At 40.3% G+C, this 15,026-nt stretch overlaps 1 protein-coding gene across 2 annotated transcripts in view; it reads left to right on the forward strand.

The window, feature by feature from the left end:
- Window positions 1–15,026, forward strand: part of slc30a2 (solute carrier family 30 member 2) — a 46,253-nt gene that overhangs the window by 16,401 nt on the left and 14,826 nt on the right. For both annotated transcript variants that reach the window (XM_037537673.1, XM_017700988.1), the window contains exon 2: window positions 13,696–13,904. In XM_037537673.1, the coding sequence (XP_037393570.1) occupies window positions 13,696–13,904 (209 nt within the window). The remainder of the gene's footprint in view (window positions 1–13,695; window positions 13,905–15,026) is intronic.

Here is a 15,026-nt window from a genome sequence, read left to right on the forward strand (position 1 = left end):
CAGTATGTACATTTTAGTTTCTGTCAGTGTTGCTTTATTGCATCGTAGGAGAAAGTCGCTAAGCACGAGTTGTAACTGGTTTTCCGTCGCAGCTAGTTATGCTAGCTCTGTACACCATGTGGTCTGAATGCTATAGTGAACTGATGCGATTTCTTTGGTGCCTTGTAGTTGTAAGATTGGAGAAGTACGATACTGACTAGCTGCTGAATTCCCTCTGACTATACTCAAACAGGTATGCACATTGTATTTTCTTTAGTTTAATATAATATTTCAAATTGTATGGTATTCTTTTGTTTTTACTGTTTTTGTTGTACAATCAAATGAGCTGAGCTGTTTGATACTGAAAAGCTGAGTCAATGTTGTAAAGATGTATATTGTAATTGCTGTAAGTTCAGTTCGGTTCTGCCACTGAAGGGATGTGCTGTAAGAGTGGAGAAGTACGATACTGACTAGCTGCTGAATTCCCTCTGACTATACTCAAACAGGCTCCAGCAGATGAGCTCCAGTAAAAGCTCAGAACCAACTTGTTGTGAAGTGTGATTTACTGAAGGACCTGCAACCAGGGGGTTACAAAGGGTTTGTGTCCCGAAGGTTACAAGGGGGCCATGAATTAGGAAGTTTTATTTATATATATATATATATATATATATATATATATATATATATATATATATATATATATATATATATACAGTTATATAAACTGTATAAATACTAATTCATGGCCACACATGATTTTTAAAGTAGGGGAATGAGATCCCAATGCGTAGCCATAACCTAGTAAGCCATGATCTCGTTCTCATGCTTTACTAAGTCATGGCCATGCATTATTTTTATTTACATGGGATGTCACCAGCAGGCCTCTGTACTAAACTGTCTCTGGGTCAGTTCACTCTTGTCACTGGGGTGGAACCCTCAGGGCTCCATCTCAGTACCTTTAGTCAGAACATAACTGAACCATAATCCACTGAAATGATATGTTCTAAGCTGTACTGAATCCACACACCCCGCCTCGCCTCCAGACTTTTATTCTACTGTTCTGTTTTTAAAAATTCAGTTATGAAAATGTACAAATACCAACTTTTCACCTGGAGAAACTGATTTAAGGTTCACAGTCAGACCTTAAAACCACTGTAGAACCTATTGAGGGAACATTTATACTGTTTGTAGGTTGATGAACCTTCATTTCTAACAGTGCATGTACAGATCTTTCAACCGAACTGGCTTAAGGTTGTTCAAAACATATTTTGGAGCCTTTTGATTGATTTGGACTTCAAACTAAAATCCTTCTGCTTTGAGTGCCTCTGTACCTTATATTTATTTTATTAAATTAATTGATTGATTGTTCCATTTTCTCCCTTCCAAAACCACCATGACTCAACCAAAATTTTACCGAATGTTTCAGTAGTGAAAGTTTTAGCTAATTTTGAATGTAGCTCAAAAGCCAATACATGACTACCAAACACAGCTTTGAACAGCTGTACATACATAAAATTTATATTATTAAAATGTAATATTTCTCTCTTTATTTATAAAATTTACTTAATTGTAGAAAATGTGTCAGTAGTGACTCATGTTAGTGATTTTCAGAGATTAGGACATTTACTTCAAATTAATGGGATCCAACTGCTCACCATGTGGCCATGACAAACAGGGATGCAGCCTCACTTCCTGTTCTAAAATGCAGGGGCGTGGCTAAAACCAGGCTCCACCTATAAAGTTTTTGGTAATTAAATAAAACTTTGAAAATAATTCTATAGAACTATGCAATTTGATGGGGAGAAAATTGTTTCTGCACAGTAAGCAAACATTTTACAACAAATAATATTAATAGAATAATTAGTGTTTACTGTGTGTCACAAAGTACACCATTACAAGCAAAAATATATTTTTTCAAAAATACATTTGCACAGTACCATTTTCTATTATATAGTTTTTGCACAGTATTACACACACACACACACACATGTGTGTAGTCCATATCATGCAGCCCCTTTTATAAGGCAGAGAAATTTTTATAGGTTATTATATACAGGCCAGTTTTCCAGACCCAAATTAAGGCAAATAATAATTGCTAATGGTGATTAACTGTTTCCATGTCTGGGAAACTGACCCACATATAAACACATACACTCTTAAAAATGAGGCCTTTGGAATGGTTGACTTTAAAATATGCTTCCAGGAAACACCTCTTAATAGGTACAGAACTTTGGCATTATGTGGAGGTTCTTGATATTTTAAAAGGTTGCACATCTTATTTGCAAGAAAGGTTCTGTAAAGAAGTGTTCTTTTGGTCTAGGTCTTTAGGTCAGTGGTTCTCAGTCCTCTGGACCCCCAGATGGTGCACATTTTCGCTCTGTCCCTGTGCGTTAGGGTTAGAGCAAAAATGTGGACCACCTTGAGGGGGTCTCAGGTTTGGTTTGAGTGCCGCTTCTTTAGTAAACCAAAGGAGGTTCTTCTGTAGCGGTTCCGGAGGGCCGATGTCTGGTGGTTTGGTGGATTCCCTGCTCAGACGCACTTGATCCAACACCTCTGTTACTGGTCAGGTTTAGTGGAGGTGTAAATGTATAATATGCGTGGGTCATTCTGTCTATCGCCACTGTCCAATAAAAACAGTATCTGAATGATTTTTACTTTCCTGCATCATTTGAGCTCAGCAGCTCCCCTTTAAATTGTGTGAGAATTTCATAATGCTTTTGACCAACAGGAATGCCCCAAAATTGCTTGGAATAAAATATCTTTCCATTGAATTAAAGAAGGTTTTTGGTCTCTCCTATAAAGTTACCATTTTGGAGATATGCAGTATATCTAAAATATATGCAGTATATTTACAGATTTTTAATTTTTTATATACATACATACACATCCTGATTCTGTATGAAAACAAACGGGTGCATGTGTGTCTGTGTTGGGGGGGCTGGTGTATGGATCACGTCTGTCCCTGTGGGGTGATTAAACAGACGCGGCTTTCCACTTGGCCGCTTCCTTTCAGACGGTGGGAGCGAGAGGCGGTTATCTCCTCCGTGCCGAGATTGCGCTTTTCCACCTCATTAGCTTCATCGTAGCGTCTCCCCCATCACCGCTCTCACATGCGCCCGACAGCAGGCCTGAACCGCCCGGTCAGCAGATACAGCCTGCGCTGATTGAATTTCAGTCTGATGCGTCTCTTCTCACGACGTGACGATGGCCTGGTGCTGGGCTTCTCTTTGAAACTACCTTTGTGACATGCTGTTCTGGGGTCAGAGATGACTGTGATGTGATTTACTAGTTGGAAATATACAGCATGCTCTAGATAAGACTGACTGAACGGGCAGCGAGAAGCCCGGCCTATCGGTTTGGTATTTGATGGTCACCGTTTCGCCAAGGTCAGATCAGCTGGTCTTGATGTGCGAGAGAGAGAGCTGGACACATTTTTGTAGCAACTCTCTCGTCACTGGCCATTTTTCCAGGTACACACTTTAAAAAAGATGGTTCTTCAATAAAGAAAATAGAACTAAGAACACTCCAAGAACCATTTACATGATTTAAATGGTTCTTTGTATCATGAAAGGGTTCTTCAGATTCATGGAGAATGTGCTGTAGATGGTTCTATGTAGCACTAAAAAGGGTTTCGCTACTGTTACAAGCTTTACATCATAACAATAGTAGAACCCTTTTAATTATTTTTGTGTTTTTTGTGATGGATAGTTAATTTTTTTTATCATATTTAGTGTCTCTCTCTCGAGGTTTGAGAGATTACACTGCTAAAAAAAAAAAAGGGAACACTCAAATAACACATCCTAGTCCTAAATGAAAACATTCTCATTGAATACTTTGTTCTGAACAACGTTGAATGTGCTGACAACAAAACACAAAAATCATCAATGGAAATCAAATTTATTAACCAATGGAGGCCTGGATTTGGAGTCACAGACAAAATTAAAGTGGAAAAACACCCTACAGGCTGATCCAACTTTGATGTTTGATTTACTTGGAGTTATATTGTGTTGTTTAAGTGTTCCCTTTATTTTTTTTGAGCAGTTTGTATATAATGTCTGTATAGTCTATATAACAGAAAAAAACATGTTAAGTAATTAATAAGGTTAATTAATTATTTGTTTATTTATTAATTAAATGTTACTCTTTTGTTGAGTTCTCTGCTCTCACTTTGCTGCTGTGGCACCTAGAATTTCCCCACTATGGGACTAAGAGTGTGGGCTGGAGTTTAGGATACTGGCCCTGTGACCGGAAGGTGCTGGTTTGATCCCCAGAGCTGACAGTACGTGACTGAAGTGCTCTTGAGCAAGACACCTGACCCCCAGCTGCTCCCCAGGCACTGTGGATAGGGCTGCCCACCGCTCCAGGCAAGTGTGCTCACTGCCCCCCAGTGTGTGTGTGCACTCACTAGTGTGTATGTGGTGCTTCACTGCACTGATGGGTTAAATGCAGAGGTGAAATTTCCCCATTGTGGGACTAATAAGGGTCACTTAATCTTAATAAAGGACCATCTTATCCTTTGAAATAGGTTCTATATAGACACATTCTGATGAACTCTTCCCTTCCTTCATGTGAAAGGTTCTTAGTGTTCATGATTCTATACAGAACTTTCTTTACTAAAGACCCCCTAAAGAACAGTCTTTTTTAAGAGGGTACCCCACCATATAGGTGTTTACTTAGAATTACTGACCAGGAATATTTTCCCCATAATTCAAAAAAGTTGAGCCTTAAACTCTGGTAATATTTTCTGCTTCTCACGCTCCGAGTAATCCTTGTCAAGACTTTTGTGAGAAATCTGACTTGGACCTCAGATTTGATGAACAAATCACCTTTGTGGTGAGGAGGAGCTTCTTCCAGCTCTTCCAAGTCTTTTGTCTGAGCTGCAGAAAGTGATTCATGCATTGATCTCCTTTAGAACTGGCTGCTGTAACTCTGTGGATATTGGGATTAACCAGTTTCTATCGCGGCTTACAGTTAGTCCAAAATGCAGCAGCCAGGTTTATTTGGATGGTCCCCTTTAAATGATCCACCACTTCTATCATTAACAAACCTTCTGGTGATAACTGAAGATCAGCAGCATTAAGGTTAGATTATTTTATGAGTGGGTGTAGGTTTTGCCTTGAGTTTAGGGTTGGGATCAGGTTTAGAAAGAGGGACAGATTTTAATAGAGTCTTTCACACACAACCTCAGGTTCAGTTGCATTTAATAGATATTTAGTTGAATATTTGAAAGCAGCAGAACCTGCTGGCGGTGCCTATATGGGCTTGTTTGAAGCTTAAAGGAGGTCAGGTGTTTGCAGTCTGTGCTCCGAGACACGGGAACATTCCATCTGCCACTATTCGCCAAAGCACCTACAATCAAGCCTAAAAATATATAAAAACTTGCATTTGAATAGTGAGGGGTTGTGGTGATTATACATGTGCAAATCTGTGTTTTAAGTTTTTGTTACTCATCTCTTATTTCGCTTTTACTCTGTTACCTTTTATTTGGCTTTTTCTTCCCTTATTATTTTTATATTTTAATTTCCTACTTGTTGTGTTTGTGTGTGTGCTGGTTTGATGTACAGCACTTTGGTCAATGCAAGTTGTTTCAAGAGTGCTTTATAAATAAAACTATAAAATAAAACTAATCCCACACACATTCACTGATGTTGAGGTCTGGGCTCTGTGGTGTCCAGCCCATTGCTCTGAGAATACCAGCAGCTTCTTTTTTCCACTTTAATCTGCAAATTTTCTTCTTACATGTCTACAGTGTATCACAAAAGTGAGTCAAATCAAATTTATTTGTATATTGCTTTTTACAATGGATGTTGTCATAAAGCAGCTTTACAGAATTTCGGAAAAGACAAAGTTTTAACAGGACTGTAAGAATGTACAGAAACCCCCCCCGGTGGGCAAGCCAGGGGCAACAGTGGCAAGGAAAAACTCCCTCAAAACTGAGGAAGAAACCTTGGGAGGAATCAGGCTCACCAGGGGGGACCCATCCTTCTCTGGTCAAACTACCTACAAGTGATTATACTACTAATATTAATAGCAGTAATATTGGTATTAGGAATAACTAGGAGTCTATGAGAACATCATTGTAGGGTGGGCAGCTAGTCCAAGGCAGGTGGTCTGAAGTGGGTAGCAGGAGGGCTCAGCAGTCGGTCGTCCTTTCAGTGTCCAGCGGGACATATGGGTGATTGTATACTTGTAAAGAATGCAGGTAGATGGAATTAGTTTTATTCTATCCGTTTGTACATAAACAGGGGATGTAAACATTTCCAGAGTGTGGCTAATGACTCCGGCAGATCTGACTATGACAGCTTAACTAAAAGGAGAGAACCAGAAGGAGACACAGACACGGCAGCACTCTGAAACAGTTTGGCATCCCTCCGCTCCACCGTCCACAAGCTTGAGTGACTGCATGCAAGCAGCGGGACGACAGCACCAGCATCTCAGTTTACTATAATTCCCTGTGTCCATGGACCCCTGGATCTGCTGCCTTTATCTAAGGGGGAACATTAGCTACCAAAAGCTAAACTGAACAAGTGAGTTTTCAGCCTAGTCTTAAAGATTGAGACTGTGTCTGAGTCCCGAACAGTTTCTGGAAGATCATTCCAGAGTTTGGGGGCTTTATAAGAAAAAGCTCTTCCCCCAGCTGAAACCTTCTGAATTCTGGGGACTATTAATAAGCCAGCACTCTGATCTGAGTGGTCGTGATGGCTCATAATGAGAAACAAGGTCTTGTAAGTACTCAGGAGCGAGCCCATGTAGGGCTTTAAGTCAATAAAAGGATTTTATAATCAATACGGAATTTAATAGGCAGCCGATGAAGTGATGATAGCACTGGACTAACATGCTCAAATTTTCTAGTTTTAGTGAGGACCCTGGCTGCGGCGTTTTGGACTAGTTGTAGTTTGTTTAAATTCCTGCTTGTGCATCCTGACAGTAGCGCGTTACAGTAGTCTAGCCTAGAAGTAATAAAGGCATGTACTAGCGTTTCCGCATCACGCAGGGATAGGGCATTTCTTATCTTGGCAATGTTGCGAAGATGTAGAAAAGCTGTGCTAGTGATGCTGCCTATGTGTTGATCGAATGATAAATCTGAATCTATTATAACGCCAAGATTTTTTGCTGCTGAGCCAGGTGTGGCTGGAAAGTCGGTGAGATTTAAGATTAAATCTGGTAATTTACTTCTTGCTAATTTTGGACCCAGAAGGAGAACCTCTGTTTTGTTACTGTTTAATAGGAGGAAGTTACATGACATCCGGCCTTTTACGCAGTCCTCCATTTTCTTTAACCTGTGACTAATGAAAGTTTACGCCATGGTTACTTATAACTGTGCCTAACGGTAACATGTATAGTGTAAATTAGAATGGTCCTAATATAGACCCCTGCGGAATTCCAAATCTCACTTTTGAATAATTGGAAGATAAATTGTTTACCATAACAAACTGATAACGTTCTGATCTGAACCATGATAGGGCCGTCCCTGTGATTCCAACCATGTTTTCTAACCTTTCTAAGAGAATATTGTGGTCTATTGTATCGAAAGCCGCGCTAAGGTCAAGTAGCACTAAGAGAGATATGTAGCCTTGATCAGAGGCAAGAAGATCATTAGTTATCTTAACTAGAGTGGTCTCAGTGCTGTGGCCTGAATCCAGATTGAAATTTTTCATATATATGGTTCTTGTGTAGATATAAACTTAGTTGTTGGGCCACAGCTTTTTCTAAGATCTTTGATATAAATGGTAAGTTAGAAACAGGCCTGTAATTAGACAAAACGGTGACATCAAGATTTGGTTTCTTGATCAGGGGTTTGATAACTGCTAGTTTAAAAGCTTTGGGTGCATGGCCCAGACTAAGGGACGAGTTTACAATAGTTGAAATAGGGTTTATAATGACTGGCTTTACTTCTTTGAGTAATTTTGATGGAATTGCATCGAGTATGCAGGTTGTGCAATTTGCAGAAGAGATCATCTTCTCTAGCTCTAGCTGTGGGAGTGGGTAAAAGGCTTCCAGGCTCTTTTCTAAAGCTGTGTTTTGTTCTATATCAGCCAAGTCAGATGACAGCCAAGCTGGATTTGAATTTGATACTGTGGGTTGAATTTGTTGTCTAATATTTTCAATTTTATTATTAAAACTTCACTAGTGAGAGTTGCTGGAATTTCTGGTTCAGTACCTGCCTGTTTTTTTTTTTTTTTTTTTTTTTTTTTTTTTTTTTTTTTTTTGTGATTTGGGAAATCACATTAAACAGTATTCTAGGATTATACTTATTTTTCTCGATCAGCGAGGCCAGATATGCTGATAAGCTTTAGTGAGAGCATTTCTATACTCTTTAAGGCCGTCCTTCCAGGCAGTGTGGAACACTTCCAGTTTGGTTTGACGCCATTTCCACTCTAATTTCTGAGCTGTTTGTTTTAAGGTCCGGGTTTTATCGTTGTACCATGGGGCGAGCTTTATCTGCCTTATTCTTTTTATTTTGAGTGGGGCCACATTTTCTAAAGTGGATCGTAAGGTATTTTCTAAATAATCGGTTAGTAAATCTAGTTCCATTGGGTCTGATGCAGTGGAGACTGGGGTTGATAACTGGAAGATTTTCTATAAATTGTAGGGCGGTAGAAGGTTTCATTGAGCGCTTTGATGAATAACGAGGGGACGTGTGTGTGTGTGTGTGTGTGTATGTGTGTGTGTGTGTGTATATATATATATATATATATATATATATATATATATATATATATATATATATATATATATATATATATATATATATATATATATATATATAATGGCTAAGTCGTAGCTCATATGAAACTAAGTAATGGTCGGAGATTGCTGTGGTTTGCGGTAGGATATTAAGCTTGTCTATGTTAAGACCTAGTGTCAAAACTAAATCTAATGTATGACTACAGTAGTGTGTAGGCCCTGTTACATTTTGGGGTAAAACCAACAGTCTAGGATTGAGGTAAATGCCTTTTTTAATGGGTTGTCTACCTTCTCAAAGTGAATATTAAAATCCCCTACAATTATTACTTTATCGTTGCACACAGCCAGGTTTGCAGCAAAGTCACTAAATTCTTTTATAAATTCAGAGTATGGCCCTGGTGGTCTGTAAATGTTAAATAATGAAAACGCCTTCTTTTTTGTGACCGGATTTGTAAAGTGAATAGAGAGGACCTCAAAGGAAGTAAGTGTCACATTGTTTCTGACTATTCTGAATATCGAGAGTATTTTGGTATATTATACAGACTCAACCTCCCTTGCCTGATAATCTTGGCCTACGTGCATAATTATAGCCTACAGGCGTGGCTTCATTTAAAGCTAAATATTAATTTGGTCTAACCCACATTTCAGTAAGACAAAAAACTCAAATTTATGATCGCTTATTTCATTTACGACGACTGCTTTAGAGTTCAGTGATCTTGTATTAAGTAGTCCAAGTTTTAGATCTAAGGTGTTAGTGCTATCATCAGTACATGGTACATATATTTAAACGGACTAATTGAGTTTTTCTATGATTAAATTTAGTTTTAATTCGGGGCAAAGACACAGTCTCTATAAAGTTGATCTTGGGTGACACCAAGGCGGATCACAGACGGTCGGTTTAGCCTGTCTGTCTGCGGCCTGGTCCCGGCTCTGGACTGTCAGCAGCAGTTTACACTACTCTGCTAAAAGTAAAACTAAAAGACTGTGCTATGCTGCACGAAAGTAAGGCAGCACCCTCCGGCGTGGGGTGGACACCATCCCTACCTATAAGACCAGGCTTGCCCTCAAAACGCAACCAATTATCTATAAAGCCCACTTGATTTTCGGAACACCACTTGGACATCCAGCAGTTTAACGCCGTAAGCCTGTTGTAGGCTTCAGCGCCGCGCTGCATTGGGATGGGGCCAGAGCAGATTACGGCATCAGACGTTGTCTGGGCCTGTTTAATCACCTCTCTAATATTAGCCTTAGTTACCTCAGACTTCCGCAGACGGATATCATTGGCCCCTACATGAATAACTATCCTCGAATATCTCTTATCAGCTAATCTAAGGTTGCCACTAATGTCCAGCGCTCTGGCTCCCGATAAGCATCTAACTGTAACCGCTGGCGCCCCTAAAGGAGTCGCTAACTTTACGTGTCGAACAATCGAGTCTCCTATGACCAGAGTGCTTTTAACAGGCTTCACAGTGGGTGCTTTACTGAGCGGGACAAACCTGTTTGACACGCGAATCGGAGGAGCGTGGTGTTCCGGTTGGCTAGCTTTGGCCTCAGCGTTAGCATTAGCCTTAGCTTTCCACCTAGACCGCAGAGTCGTCACCCATTCGCTGTGAGGGCTCTGACGCCGGAGTCGAGGGGGTGCTAACTCTCCCTAGGGTACCCGGAGATGCCAACGCTGCCTCTGGCTGCCTATCCCTTAATAATCCCCGGATACGCACTTCTAACTGGTCGACCTTCTCCACCAAACAGCTAACTAGCTGGCACTTAGCACAAACACTATCGCTTGAGGCGGAAAAGGGCGTTAGGCTAAACATGCAACACTCTGCGCAGACGAAACGACCAGCAGAAGCCCTGATATTTCAGCCACTTACCGCTTTTTGTCGATTTAGAAGCTGATCGCACAAAAAATTTTACCACAGTGACGCGCTCTGTCACTCGCAATGACGCGCTCTATATCTTTTCATGGGACAACACTGACAAAATGACACTTTGACACAATGAGAAGTAGTCTGTGTGCAGCTTATATAACAGTGTAAATTTATTCTTCCCTTAAAATAACTCAATATACAGCCAATAATGTCTAAACCACCGGTAACAAAAGTGAGTACACCCCTTAGAGACTACACCCCTAAATGTCCAAATTGAGCACTACTTGTCATTTTCCCTCAAAAATGTCATGTGACTCGTTAGTGTTACTAGGTCTCAGGTGTGCATAGGGAGCAGGTGTGTTCAAATTTGTAGTACAGCTCTCACATTCTCATACTGATCACTGAAAGTTCCAACATGGCACCTCATGGCAAAGAACTCTCTGAGGTTCTTAAAAGACGAATTTTTGCACTACATGAAGATGGCCAAGGCTACAAGAAGATTGCCAACACCCTGAAACTGAGCTGCAGCACAGTGGCCAAGATCATCCAGCATTTTAAAAGAACAGGGTCCACTCAGAACAGACCTCGTGTTGGTTGTCCAAAGAAGCTGAGTGCTGTCAGCATTGCTGCAGAGATTGAAGAGGTGGGGGGTCAGCCTGTCAGTGCTCAGACCATACACTGTACACTACATCAAATTCGTCTGCATGGCTGTCACCCCAGAAAGAAGCCTCTTCTGAAGTCTGTACACAAGAAAGCCAGCAAACAGTTTGCTGAAGACATGTCAACAAAGGACATGGATTACTGGAACCATGTCCTATGGTCTGATGAGAATTTGTTTGGTTCAGATGGTTTCAAGCATGTGTGGCAGCAATCAGGTGAGGTGTACAAAGATAAGTGTCTCATGCCTACAGTCAAGCATGGTGGTGGGAATGTCATGGTCTGGGGCTGCATGATTGCAGCAGGTGTTGGGGAGTTACGTTTCATTGAGGGACACATGAACTCCAATATGTACTGTGAAATACTGAAGCAGAGCATGATCCCCTCCCCTGGAAACTGGGTCGCAGGGTGGGGTTTCAGCATGATAGTGACCCCAAACACACCTCTGAGATGACCACTGCTTTATTGAAGAGGCTGAGGGTAAAGGTGATGGACTGGCCAAACATGTCTCCAGACCTAAACCCAATAGAACATCTTTGGGGCATCCTCAAGCGGAAGGTGGAGGAGTGCAAAGTCTCGAATATCCACCAGCTCTGTGACGTCGTCTGTCATGGAGGAGTGGAAAAGCATTCCAGTAGCAACCTGTGAAGCTCTGGTAAACTCCATGCCCAGGAGAGTTAAGGAAGTTCTGGAAAATAATGGTGGCCACACTAAATATTGACACTTCAGGAAATGTCTCTTAGGGGTGTACTCACTTTTGTTGCTGGTGGTTTAGACATTAATGGCTGTATATTAAGTTATTTTGAGGGAAGAATAAATTTAATCACTGTTATATAAGCTGCACACAACTACTTTTCATTGTGTCAAAGTGTCATTTTGTCAGTCTTGTCCCATGAAAAGATATACTTAAATATCTGCAGAAATGTGAGGGGTGTACTCACTTTTGTGATTACACTGTATTTCATTTTGGTACCATTGTTTGTGTATCATAACATTTTGATTGTAAAAATTAAAGAAATGATGGCTGGTCTCTGGCTTTTGCACAGTGCTTTACCTTGTAGGTTTAGAGTGGCTTTTCTTCATCTATGAACAATTTGTATTATCAGTGTTCAGTTTCTGACCACAGGACCACTGTTGGCTGACATATTTTTGATGGGTGAACTAAAATCAACCCAGTAGTGACCATAGATATACGTGCCTAGATGGCGCATTGGGTCCAGTCAGGCACGTCAACAGTGCCGCCATCTTGGGGAGGTCAGCATCACTGCTGGACTGCATTCAGTACCATTACAGAGCAGCAGTTTTAATAAAGATACTGTCCCAAATTTCACTATTTCAGGAAGATCGCTCTCAAAGTGGGATAAGATTGTAGAACAGAGGGAATGCAGTGATTCAGGGTCATGTCTGTGTGATGTTTGTGTAGATGTGGTCATGTGGTTAATGAGGCCCAGAGAACCTGTTGATGTGATTTGTTTTTCCTCTGGTTTTATATTAAGCTTCTTTCATTTAATAGTCTGTTCAGGGGATCTTAACTATATGTAGTAGTTATTTATTTACAGTGATGGTTAAAGCTTTGTAGCTCAGTAAATTATAGTGTTCCCTAATCCGCGTTGATATTCATAATAGGTTAACTTTAGCACCTTCTTATGTGAAGTTATTCACCAGCTTCTTGTTCTAATTTCCCTGTTCCACCTTAAATGGTGCAGCTTCAGGCAGCAGAAAGTGACTGCTGCGCTATTAATTCGGAACGGGAAAACTCGAACAAGAAGCTGGCGAATAGGAAGCTGTCTGTAAATTCGTCCTCTTACTGTGATTTGGGGGGTTATTTTATGTGTATGTGTATTAATATTAGAAGTGATTCACACATTGATGGATTTGCTGATGTGTGTGGGTTTCTCATGTAAAACTCGGTTTTTACATCAGGCATAAACTGTATATTTTACTGCTGGTCTGGGTGGCTAATTATCACAATCAGTTATTAAAGAAAAGAGTTATTAAAGTTATTAAATCATTAAAGCTACCAAGAGCAGCAGTACAGCCTGGATTAATCTGTGTCTGAGGATTATAATAAAACAGATTTGGTGAAAATGGGTTGAGTAATAAAGAAGTTGTGGCCGATTTAATCCTGAGACTCTTCGTCTCTCAATACAAGTGAATCTGTTCACAAGCCGATCTTGACCCTGCCAAGATGGCGGAGGTGCAGATGTATCGCCTCAGAGAATAACAGAGGACACAATGTCTAGATATGTACAGTATATCTATATTGACAGTGATGGTGCATTAAAAACTCCAGCAACGCTGATGTTCCTGAAACAGTCATACCAATGCAATACCCACCAACATGCAACTACCATGTTGGTGCCAGTGCTGTGCTGGGAATTGTTTACCCCCCACAAATGACATCTAAAATACCAGAATAATCAAGTATTATCTGATGTCTATAAGCAAAACCGCTCGAACCGTCTTAACTGTGCAGTAAATTGACCACATTTCTTTTCTGCAGTGAATTTCCTGGTTCCAAAGAAAGCTACCCGAATCTGCCTTTTGAGAATGGGGACACCGCTGGGGCCATTGAGCTGAAGAGGCCCGTTGGAGCCCATTGCCACAGAATCAAAGCAGCCTGGGAGGAGAACCGGGAGAAGCTGGTGGCTAGGAAAAAACTCTACATTGCCTCCATAGTTTGCCTGGTCTTCATGATTGGAGAGGTCATTGGTAAGAGTCTGGTCACTTTTTCAAGGAAGAGTACCTTTTAACAAAATTGCTAATGTTGCGAACAACTTGGCTGCAGATGTGATCGTTTCATTACACTCAGCTAATGTTGATCCAGGTCACAGCACCAATGTGACTGCAACTGAATGCTCTACCAGCTGCTGAACTGCAGCTTTTAAAAGAAGAGTATCTTAGTAGTAAAGAGTATCCAATAGAGTAAACCATCGTCATTGGTGTTCCACATAATAAAGGAAACACCAGAGACGTTTTTAATGAACAACGCATTTTATAGAACGGCTGATACAGAACATCAAAACCACATGCTGTCAATCATGGAACATTCACTAAAATATATTTTATTTTATTCTATTTTTTTCACAGTGACCTCAGAATAAAGTCGGTCACACCAGTGACTTCAGCTAAAAGCTTCATATATAATCATGAGCTAAATGAGAAAATCTCTGAGAACTGAAAGACACAGTGGACTCACCATGAGCTTTTCTTCATAGATCCTCAAAAAACAGGTGAAAGGGAATCAAGTGACCTCATCAGTGTGACTTTTATTTCGAAATAAGAGATTTTTTTGTTATGCCGTAACACCAGTGACACGACTCCTGGGGAACTTTTATTATATATTGTATAATATTTATTTTCTTTGTCACGTATAGATAATTGTATGTTTTTTCTTTAAAATATGGCAATAAGCCTTTATACATGATACCAGTATTACTAAATTGAGGCTGAAGGTATAATTGTTAAAATAAAGTGTTTTATTTTAAAATGTACATTTCAACCACAAAAATGGAGATTTCTGTAAAAACACTTCTCAGGATTTTGTTCTTGAGGCTGCCAACATGCTTCTGTCAATCTCCAGTGAGCGGCAATGTCAAAACAATCCTAGTGAGTGCAAGAAAGATGTGTAAGGACATCACAAACTAATCAACTATTAAATTAGTTGCCACCCAATTTGATCGTCTTGGAAACCTGTGCTTTACTGGAGATGAAGGCCTTCAGTTCAGCATCTGGTAGAGCATTCGGTCGCAATCACGTTGGTGCTGTGACCTGGATAAACATTAGCTGATGACTAGCAGCTCCAGGGGTTCCTGTGGAGATGGTTCACGCTAG

The sequence above is a fragment of the Pygocentrus nattereri genome, chromosome 4 (assembly GCF_015220715.1).
Source record: "Pygocentrus nattereri isolate fPygNat1 chromosome 4, fPygNat1.pri, whole genome shotgun sequence".
In the NCBI taxonomy this organism is placed as follows: Eukaryota; Metazoa; Chordata; class Actinopteri; order Characiformes; family Serrasalmidae; genus Pygocentrus; species Pygocentrus nattereri.